The 10,433-nt window shown below is 56.3% G+C and overlaps 2 protein-coding genes across 2 annotated transcripts in view; one reads left to right on the top strand and one right to left on the bottom strand.

Annotated features, from left to right (window-relative positions):
• Nucleotides 1-574: 574 nt before the first annotated feature.
• Nucleotides 575-7,810, top strand: OPRL1 (opiate receptor-like 1). Its single transcript, XM_008588058.1, has 5 exons — nt 575-613; nt 1,550-1,753; nt 2,295-2,554; nt 6,202-6,557; nt 6,677-7,810. Exons 3-5 carry the CDS (start codon nt 2,328-2,330, stop codon nt 7,198-7,200), a joined length of 1,107 nt encoding a protein of 368 aa, XP_008586280.1. The 5' UTR covers nt 575-613; nt 1,550-1,753; nt 2,295-2,327; the 3' UTR covers nt 7,201-7,810.
• Nucleotides 7,811-7,859: 49 nt separating this feature from the next.
• The window catches only part of NPBWR2 (neuropeptides B/W receptor 2), a 6,925-nt gene continuing 4,351 nt past the window's right edge, over nt 7,860-10,433 (bottom strand). The window contains exon 3 of the mRNA XM_008588059.1: nt 7,860-8,202. Coding sequence (XP_008586281.1) covers nt 7,985-8,202 — 218 coding nt within the window. The 3' untranslated portion in view covers nt 7,860-7,984. The remainder of the gene's footprint in view (nt 8,203-10,433) is intronic.

Here is a 10,433-nt window from a genome sequence, read left to right as displayed (position 1 = left end):
GTGTCTGAAGACTTTGGTCTGTGCCTGCCTGTTCCCACAAGTGTCCATGTACTCTCTGCCCCCGTGCCTACGTTCACCTTGGCATGGGCTTGTATGTGTGTGGCCCATGTGTTTGTATATCACAGGGAGTATGCATTTCTGAGCATGTACCTGTGTTTACCCATGTGCCTGCTAGGGCATCTCTGTGCGTGTTTGCAGGAATGTGTGTCCTTTGAGTGTCTCTGTGGTTGTGCCCTGTGTCTTCACACGTGCCCACAATCTCAGCTGCAGTGAAGATGCAGAGATAAGTCCTGGGGGACAGGTTGGGATGCTGAGTCCTGGGGCGTCAGCATGCTCTGTCCTCTCCTGATTTGCCAGGTATCCTAGCGACGCTGCTGCTAGTTGCCTAGCAACCAGGTCCCCATCCTTGGAGAAGTATGCTCTGAGCAGGGTCTGGGCTATGGGTGAGAGGTCCGGATCTTCTTCAAAGCCCATGCAAGAAGAACAACCCCAGGATTGGGTGGGGTCTGGTGACTTAGTTCGGGGGTCCTTGACCTGTGACCTTTCATCTCAGTGGACTGCATGTGACAGCTGTGCTGGAAAGGAGGCAGCTGCACAGGAGCCATTAAACTGTGTGGGTGCCAGGGGCCTGTCTGTCGGGGAGGGATGCTTCGGGGGTCCTTGACCTGTGACCTTTCATCTCAGTGGACTGCATGTGACAGCTGTGCTGGAAAGGAGACAGCTGCACAGGAGCCATTAAACTGTGTGGGTGCCAGGGGCCTGTCTGTCGGGGAGGGATGCTGAGGCATTGCTCTGGGACCCAGCTGTGACAGAGGTTCCCCGGTATGTCTCCAAACGAGCCTGGGTTCAACCCTGTCTCTGCCACTTTGACAGGTGGCTTCACACCTCTGAGCTCTCATCTGCCCAAGGGTGATGTTGATGGCAAAGGCCAGGTGTGGTGGGAATTAACGAGCTCATGTTCGTGAGGGGCTTGGTAGGAGGCAAGCACAAGGAGCACACAGTAGGTGCTGTGCCAGTCCTGTGTCCTGGATCCGGGTATCCTGTCTGCTTGTTTACAACAGGGCTCTGTGCTGCTGAGAGCTGGCTGGGTGGGGGCACTGCTGAGTGCTGACCACCTGCTTGCCTGCTGTGGCTCAGCCACCTCCTGGGAGCCTGGCTGAGGGGTGCTGTTCTGGGCACAGAATGCCAACCAGGCTGGTTTGGGTCAGTCTGTCCAAGGCTGTGTCTCTGCGTGTGAGATGTGGTCTCCATGTCTGTGTGTCTGAGTCTGTGAATGTGTATTTCTGTGCATCTCCTGAGTCTGTGTTCCTGTGTCTGAGTCTGTGTGTCCTTGTGTCCGTCCTCTGGATGTCCCTGTCCATGTGACCCAGCCTGTGTGTGTATCTCTGCAGTCTGTGGACTGAGCTTTCTTGTTTATCTCCTTATGTCTGTCCCCATCCAATGTGGGGCCGGCTGGCCCTGCATGCGGTGACCCATTTCCCTGTGGCACCCCCTCCAGCCTGCGAAGCCCCTCCCTCTCTGGAGCTGCAGCCTCCTCCCCCTCCCCCAGATCCTGGCTGCTGCGATCTGATCTGGCTGCTGCGTCTGGTCTGGTGTCTACTGAGGAGAAGGAGCAGCCGCTGCCGCAGCCCTGTCCAGACCCCGTGCTGAGGCGAGCAGGGGACCTCCTCAGCCTTGCTCTGCTGCTGTCCCTGTCTGCCAGCCAGCTGAGGGTTACGTCTCAGTGGTCTCAGCTTCCAAGGAGGTTGCTGAGGTAAGGGTCTGAGCCGCTGGAGGTAGGGTGGGGGCCGCGATGGTGCAGCTGCTTGGGCAGGGCTGGGAGGGGCAGGAGGAGTTCAGCTGTCCAGCGTCCCGAGTCCCAGCTATTTCCGGGCATATCTCAGTGTTTTGTGTGCCTGCATGTGCATGAAGGCAGGTTTGGGCATCTCTGTGTGTTCATATGTGTACACACATGTGTCCCTGCCTCCCTGTGCCTGCGAGCACATGGGCGGCTGTGTGTCTGTGGTCCCTGTGGGTGGACACGTGTCCTCCTGTGTAACTATCTCCACGCAGACCATGTGTGTCTGTAAACCAAATGAGGTGATGTCCTTGTGGGAGCATGTGTGTCTCTGTTTTGTGTGTCCCTGCCTGTGCACATGTGTGTACCTGTGTGTTCTTGTGTGTGCACGTGTGCCTCAGTGTCTCTGGCTGTTCATGGGGTGTCTACGTGCTGCTGGCTGTGTGTGTCGTGTTCTGAGGCCTTGGCAGGTCATGTGTCCAGCCCTGTGGTCACTTGCCCCTATGCTCTGTCCCAGGTGCTGTACCCAGTGGCTTTGCAGGGCAGCAGCATGGAGTCCCTCTTCGCTGCCCCATTCCTGGAGATCCTCTACGGCAGCCAGGGCAACCTGTCCCTCCTGAGCTCCAACCACAGTCTGCCACCCCCCCACCTGCTGCTCAACACCAGCCATGGTGCCTTCTTGCCCCTGGGGCTCAAGGTCACCATTGTGGGGCTCTATCTGGCCGTGTGTGTTGGGGGGCTGCTGGGGAACTGCCTCGTCATGTATGTCATCCTCAGGTAGGCTGGGTCCCCCCAAGGTCCCCATCTGGTGAGTCCCACACAGCTGCAGAGGGAAACTGAGGCAGTGGGCTGTTTTAGGTGAGCCTGACCAGGTGGTGATTACCCACTTTCCCGATCAAATTCCTTCTTGCCCTGTCCAGGGGGTGGGGTCAATCCTGAGGCCCTGGATGCTCAACTCCCCGGGGAAGGGGACCTGATAAGGGGAAGAGAGGGGAAGGGAGGGGGCCTGCCCTGCCCTTGTCTGTCCCAGGAGAAAGTGTCACCACCCTGACCCCTGGTTTGAGCTGCGGGCCAGGCACCATGCCAAGCTCTCCGTGTGAATGACCTCATGGGATTCCTCAGCAACCCCATGAGACAGCTCTTGTCAGCCCATTCCTCAGATGGGCAAAGGGAGGCGTCTGTCCCAGGAGGAAGTGTCACCACCCTGACCCCTGGTTTGAGCTGCGGGCCAGGCACCATGCCAAGCTCTCCGTGTGAATGACCTCATGGAATTCCTCAGCAACCCCATGAGACAGCTCTTGTCAGCCCATTCCTCAGATGGGCAAAGGGAGGCACAGGGCTGAAGCCCCTTCTGCCTGGTCCCTTGGCTCCCTGCTCACGGCAGACATCTGTGGCTGAGTCCACCATCTGCTGTTCTCAGAGATGGGAAAGCTCATAGTCAGGGTCGGGGGACATGACTGGGGGGCAGTGCTGGGGTGGGCAAAGAGCCCTTCCCATGGAGTGTGCATTGGGCATGTAGAGGATGGAGGTGACCCAGGCAGAGGGGAGGTTTTCCTGGGCAGAGGAAAGGATGGACCCCGAGTCCATCCAGATGGGAGGGAATTAAAGGGGCCTGAGGACAGCAGGTGGGGTCTTGAATGCCAGGTTGGAGGGACCTGTTCCTCAGGCAGTGGGAGTCTCGGAGGTACTTGAGCAGGAAGATGACACAGCCATGGAGATGTTCCTCATCAATCCAGGAGGTATTTCCTTGACCAGAAAGAGGTGGTTCTGAAGCAAGCACTTGGGGCTCTAAAGCAAGTGGTCCCTCCTTATAACCTCAAAGGCCCCCAGCCAGAGGAGTTAGAGTAGGAATGGAACTGGTGCAGGCAAGACAGGGGCAGTGGGGGTGTCCAGGCCCTGCCTCCCCCACCCTGTCCTCTCAGTGTCCCTGAGCAAACCCCATTCCTCCCTGGGCCTTATTTTCCCCATCTGGAAAGTGAGGAAGGCGGACCGTGTAGCACGTGTTCATACATGTATGTGTACAGGTATGTTGCGTGTGTGACGGACAGTCACACAAGGGGTGGGAAGAGCAGCCACCCCTTCCCCAGTGCTGACCCTCATGTTCCATGACCCACATGCCCCTTTGTGGGTCAGAAGGGCAGCATCTGGGGCAGTCCATGTGCCGTGACACCTCCTGTTATTAGTGCTCCTCTACTGTGTCTCTCCTTTGTACTAGGGTATTCAAACTCTCAGAGCCACTTCCTGGATGAGAGCAGACAAGGAAGGTTGTCCTGCTCACCGGAGTCCCCAGAGTGATGCTCAGGAACTGCTGTGGCCACTCTGGCCCAAGAGGCGGCACACAGAATGTTCTGAGCTGGTGGATGGGGCAGTTGTTGCCCCAGGAGTCAGAAACACTTGGTTCTGAGCCCCACTCTGCTTTTTGTCAGCTTAAGGCCTTGAGAAAACAACTTAGGTCCTCTGAGCCTCATTTTCCTCCTCCATAGAGTGTGGATCAATCTTTTTTTTTTTGGTGGCTGGCTGGTATGGGGATCCAAACCCTTGACCTTGGTGTTATAACACTGTGCTCTAACCAGCAGAGCTAACTGGCCAGCCCTTTTGTGAATCTTACATAAAATCCATGTGAAGAGCTTGGCACAGGTGTCTGCCATTATCACTGTCATTGTTGTTGTGTTATTTGGTCATAACTGAGGCCTCTTTATGCTTATTCTTAATCCCTAAGAGGCAGAACTAAACTCCAGGTTCTGCCATGGCAGCTAAACTGACATGGAATATTGTCATTTCTGGTGCTGCCGCTACCATCTCCATCACCATCACCATCATCATCACCATCTCCATCATCATCACCATCACCATCATCACCATCATCACCATCACCATCACCATCATCATCACCATCTCCATCATCATCACCATCACCATCATCATCACCATCACCATCATCACCATCATCACCATCACCATCACCATCACCATCATCATCACCATCTCCATCACCATCTCCATCACCATCACCATCATCATCACCATCTCCATCACCATCTCCATCACCATCACCATCACCATCACCATCTCCATCATCACCATCATCATCACCATCTCCATCATCATCACCATCACCATCATCACCATCACCACCATCACCATCACCATCTCCATCATCATCACCATCACCATCATCATCACCATCACCATCATCACCATCATCATCACCACCATCTCCATCACCATCATCATCACCATCTCCATCACCATCTCCATCACCATCATCACCATCATCATCACCATCTCCATCATCATCACCATCATCACCATCATCATCACCATCACCATCACCATCTCCATCACCATCATCATCACCATCTCCATCACCATCTCCATCACCATCTCCATCACCATCACCATGTCCATCACCATCTCCATCACCATCATCATCACCATCTCCATCACCATCACCATCACCATCTCCATCATCATCACCATCTCCATCACCATCACCATCTCCATCACCATCACCATCTCCATCACCATCACCATCTCCATCACCATCATCATCACCATCTCCATCACCATCTCCATCACCATCATCATCACCATCTCCATCATCATCACCATCTCCATCACCATCACCATCTCCATCACCATCACCATCTCCATCATCATCACCATCACCATCACCATCATCACCATCACCACCATCACCATCAATCACCATCTCCATCACCATCACCATCTCCATCACCATCACCATCTCCATCACCATCACCATCTCCATCACCATCACCATCTCCATCACCATCACCATCTCCATCATCATCACCCGAACTATCTCAATCATTAATTCATTCAACAAATATTTATTAATCAGCCACTATTTTTCCAGCCCTGTTCCAGGTGCTTGTTTAGACCCCATTAACACCTCTCCTGTCCCTGTTGCCATTCCTGGTCTCCATTGCTAGACAGTAGTGTGGACTGGGAAGGACTTTGATGTGCTCTTACAGACTCTGGCAGCTGTGAGGCCAACATTTGAGTCCATGAGGGTTCTTGGGGGAGGCTCGAAAGGGAGGAGGACAGGTTCTTTCTCTACGATGCCATGCAGAGTCAGGTGTGTACTCTGGTACCCTACATGCCCCAACTTTTCCAAAGCATACCAGTCTTTAAGGTTTGGAACACTTTTGTGGGTGAGAATCATTTGAGGAGGTTGTTAAAATATTTGCTCCCAGGCTCCATCCCCCGAGAGTGACTCAGGGGGCCTCAGGTTGTATCCAGGAGCCTGCTATTTAATAAACTCCCTTGGGGACTCTGATGTCGAGGGACTCAGAGCTGGTGCCTCTTGTGGTGGCCAACAAGATGAGCCCCTTGCCCTTTGCTACCAGGTCCAGCCAGGGTGGCCAATGTAGCCTTTCTTCTCCCTGTCCTCTCTGCAGGCACACCAAGATGAAGACAGCTACCAACATCTACATCTTTAATCTGGCCCTAGCTGACACTCTGGTTCTGCTAACACTGCCCTTCCAGGGCACAGATATCCTCCTGGGCTTCTGGCCATTCGGGAATGCCCTGTGCAAGACAGTCATTGCCATTGACTACTACAACATGTTCACCAGCACCTTCACACTGACCGCCATGAGTGTGGACCGCTACGTAGCCATCTGCCACCCCATCCGCGCCCTTGATGTCCGGACATCCAGCAAAGCCCAGGCTGTCAATGTGGCCATCTGGGCCCTGGCCTCTGTGGTCGGTGTTCCTGTTGCCATCATGGGATCGGCACAGGTTGAGGATGAAGGTCAGTGGGGTGGCCCCCTCCCCTCACCAGGCTCCCTGTGGCTCCTGCGGGGCCCCTTCTAGCTTACCCACCTGCTGTGTCTCCAAGGGACCACGCTGACCCCGTTTCTCTCCTTACAGAGATCGAATGTTTGGTGGAGATCCCCAGCCCGCAGGACTACTGGGGCCCTGTGTTTGCCATCTGCATCTTCCTCTTCTCCTTCATCATCCCTGTGCTCATCATCTGTGTCTGCTACAGCCTCATGATCCGGCGGCTCCATGGTGTCCGCCTGCTCTCAGGCTCCCGTGAGAAGGACCGGAACCTGCGGCGCATCACTCGACTGGTGCTGGTGGTAGTGGCTGTGTTCGTGGGCTGCTGGACGCCTGTGCAGGTCTTTGTGCTGGTCCAAGGGCTGGGCATTCAGCCGGGCAGTGAGACTGCCGTGGCCATCCTCCGCTTCTGCACGGCCCTGGGCTACGTCAACAGCTGCCTCAACCCCATCCTCTATGCCTTCCTGGATGAGAACTTTAAGGCCTGCTTCCGCAAGTTCTGCTGCACGTCTGCCCTGCGCCGGGAAATGCAGGTGTCTGACCGCGTGCGAAGCATCGCCAAGGATGTGGCCGTCGCCTGCAAGACCTCTGAGACGATACCACGGCCCGCATGACTAGGCGTGGACCTGCCCATGGTGCCTGTCAGCCCGCAGAGCCCATCCACGCCCAACACGGAGCTCACGCAGGTCACTGCCCTCTAGGCTGACTCCTGAGCCCTGAGCACCTGGAGCCTTGGGTGGGCTTTCTCTTTGGCCCAGGGACGCTCTGTCCCAGAGGAGGACCTAGTCACACCATGGGACAGTTGAAAGCATTAGGGCTGCCTCTGCAGCCCTCGTCAGACTAACATGGCCCTCCTACTGCAGGGCCGAGGGGAGCACAAGGACTTTGCCCTGAAGCATCCACTGCATCGGGGGACACACCTGACTGCAGCCCACGCACATGCTCCTGTGCTCCATGTGACTTTTCCTTGGCCTCTCCCCCTGCTGTCAGCTGAACACTGTGTGCTCTGGTGGGCACACCCCTGAGGTGTGACAGTGGCTGTGTAGTCACGTGTACCTCACGAGCTGCATGCTGTCTGCATGGCAGGGCTCCAGCTGCCTTCTGCCTTGCTGTGTCTCCTCAGGGCAGCTGGAGGTGTGGGGCTGCCCGGGGGGCACAGCAGGCAGCATTACTTTGGGGTGGGACTCACCCTGAGCTGGGGGCTGCCAGCTGGAGCACCTTTTGGCGGCCCTGAGAGGGTCTTGGGTCTGCTGCTCCTCTGAAGGCTGCCCGGGGGGCACAGCAGGCAGCATTACTTTGGGGTGGGACTCACCCTGAGCTGGGAGCTGCCAGCTGGAGCACCTTTTGGCGGCCCTGAGAGGGTCTTGGGTCTGCTGCTCCTCTGAAGGTATCCTCATGCTACACGGTGCAGGCTGTGGACATGGACTTGCCCACCCCTGAGCACTGCTCATCCCTGACTGCAGCTCGGCTCTGGGCCCAACTCCCGCTTCCCTTCAGCAGACCAGTGTGAGGCCCTTGGCCCAGAAGCTTCGCAGCAAGCCTGTTCCCTCCAGAAGTGCAATGAACTGCCATGCCGAGGACCGTCCCTTGCTCTGCTCTCGGTGTGCAGGAAGAGGCTCACGAGGAGTGCTGTGTGATCACCATGGCCGCACAGCTCCATCCTGCACAAAACAGAGGCCCCATGTGCCTGGTCCTGGCTGCTCTGTTCAGGGCAGGGTGGAGGGTCCCCACGTGCTCCCAGGACGTTCCCTCACGGTCTCTCCTTTCTACTTTGCTTGAAATCAGAGGTCAGTGGCTGCTCAGCTGGAAGGAGGTCCTGGTGGCCTTGGGAGGGTAGCAGTCAGGATGTTCTACTCTGCACCCGTGACCACCTGCTTCATTCGCCAGCCTCAGTGTGTCTCCAGGTAGGGCCTGAGCTTGCTGCCAAATCTGATGACAGCTTTACAATATGGAGCTGGCCTGAAAGGTGGGGCTTGGCAGGGCTCACTGGAGACAAGCTGCAAGGACTGTCAGGGCAGTAGGGGCACTGGGGAGGGGGGGTTGTCTCTGTACCTTGGGGGATGCCCTGCGGTGGTAACCCAGAGAACCACCCTCCATGATCTGCAGACAGAAGCTGCGGGTTGGTGACTTTGCAAACGCTCTTCCTGCGGATGAGCTATTGAAATACCTGCAACACTGAAAAGACCTTTTTCACTGAGACCTCAACCAGGTGACCTCAGGCACCTGCAAAGAGCAGGAAGCATTGGCTCTGCCTGAGCCACAGAGCCTGGGCTGGCTCCTCCCACCCTGGAGAGCCCTGGCTGTGGGGGTTGTTCCTGGAAGGCCAGGCCTGTCTCTAAGATGCAAGTGGCTCTGATAATGGGAGCTGCCCGGCTACAGTGTCTTCTTGCCAGGGCTAAGTGATGTGTGAATTTGTGCTGGCGTAACATGCATCTTCATGTATTTATGCATGCAACAAGTGTCACTTTCTGTGCATGTAGCCAACCCTGAATCTGCCTTCAGGGTCATGTAGGAGTGCTGTAATAAACACTTGCTTGCTGACCCGGGCACTCTCTTTAGGACAAGGTGTTTCTGGCTCCTGCTGTGTGGGGACTGGCTGTTAGGAAAATTTTTCTGGGGTGGCTGGGAGGGGGCTGTGGGACCCAGATCGATGAGCCCTCCCATCCACTGTGCTGCTCAGCAGGCCAGGCCCTATCCTTCACGGAGGGTTCCCCAGGAGACTCCAACTTTGGGGAAATGTGAAACTGCCCATGGTGTGTTGGGCAGGTTTTCTGCAGCATAAGTAGCTTGTCACTAAACCACCACCAACTGCACCTTCCTCCTGCCCCCTGGAGAGAGGCTCCTGTGGCCCCTGTGGGTGGATGACCCTCCCTCCTAGGTGACAGGCTTTTCTTCACTGCATTTCATCTCAGCAGACCCCCTACCCCTGCCCACTTTCCCTTCCTTAAGCAGATCTGAGGGAGCTTTGGTGAAGGATGAACACAACAGCCTCCTCTGGTGGCCGGGCAAACCTGTGCGACGGGCGTCACCCCCTGGCTGCTGTGTGGGCCCAGTTCAGGCCAGGTTGACCCTCCAGGCAGATGACTCTGTCAGGGGGACTTTGGAGAGAATGGCATGGGTGTGCTAAGGTTGAAGTGCTTGTTTCCTGGGCATGGGCAGATGGGCCAATGCGCGGCTTTACAGAAGTTTTAATGATGGACACTGTTTCAGCTTGGGTTGCTATGACGCAGAATGTAGACCGGGCGGCTTACAAGCAACAGTCATTTATTTCTCACAGTTCTGGAGCCTGAAAGTCCGAGATTAGGTGCTGTCATAATCGGTTCTGGTGGGACCTGCTTCCAGGCTGCCTAGGGCCGTCTTCTCCGTGCGGGTGGATGGGGCCAGGCAGCTCTCTGGGGTCCCTTTTATAAGGGCAGGCACTAGTCCCATTCGTGAGGCTGCACCCGCATGACCTCATCACCTCCCAAAGGCCCCACCTCCTAACACCATCCCTTTGGGGGCTAGGTTTTGGCCCATGAATTTTGGGGGGTCACAAATAGTCCATAACAGACACATTGCTGTTAAAGCAAAATTTTAGCATCTGGGGAAAATTTGGAAGAGACAGGCCACAATGTGGCAGTTACAGTGCCTGAGTCGCCCAGGAGATACTGTGGTCCCGGTGGAGGGGGCTGCTGACGGTCCTGCCTCATGGGGCACTGCCTAGGGCCAGGACCCACAGTGAAGCAGGGCGAGGGCCCTGGAGCGGGAGGCGCTCCCTGCTCTCTGGTGTTGTGACTCACCCGGGCCCCATCCCCGCGCCCGGCCCAGCCCGGCCCGGTCCCTCATCCCCCACCCCCGCATCCCCCAC

This window comes from Galeopterus variegatus, unplaced genomic scaffold (genome assembly GCF_000696425.1).
Source record: "Galeopterus variegatus unplaced genomic scaffold, G_variegatus-3.0.2 Scaffold4651, whole genome shotgun sequence".
NCBI lineage: Eukaryota > Metazoa > Chordata > Mammalia > Dermoptera > Cynocephalidae > Galeopterus > Galeopterus variegatus.
Note: the sequence above shows the minus strand (reverse complement) of the source record. Positions and strands in the feature narration are given on the sequence as shown.

Coding starts and splice junctions, on each gene's coding strand:
- OPRL1 (XM_008588058.1), top strand. CDS start 2,328: ATGGAGTCCCTCTTCGCTGCCCCATTCCTGGAGATCCTCTACGGCAGC. Junction 2,555..6,201: donor GTCATGTATGTCATCCTCAG/GTAGGCTGGGTC, acceptor TCCTCTCTGCAG/GCACACCAAGATGAAGACAG. Junction 6,558..6,676: donor GGCACAGGTTGAGGATGAAG/GTCAGTGGGGTG, acceptor CTCTCCTTACAG/AGATCGAATGTTTGGTGGAG.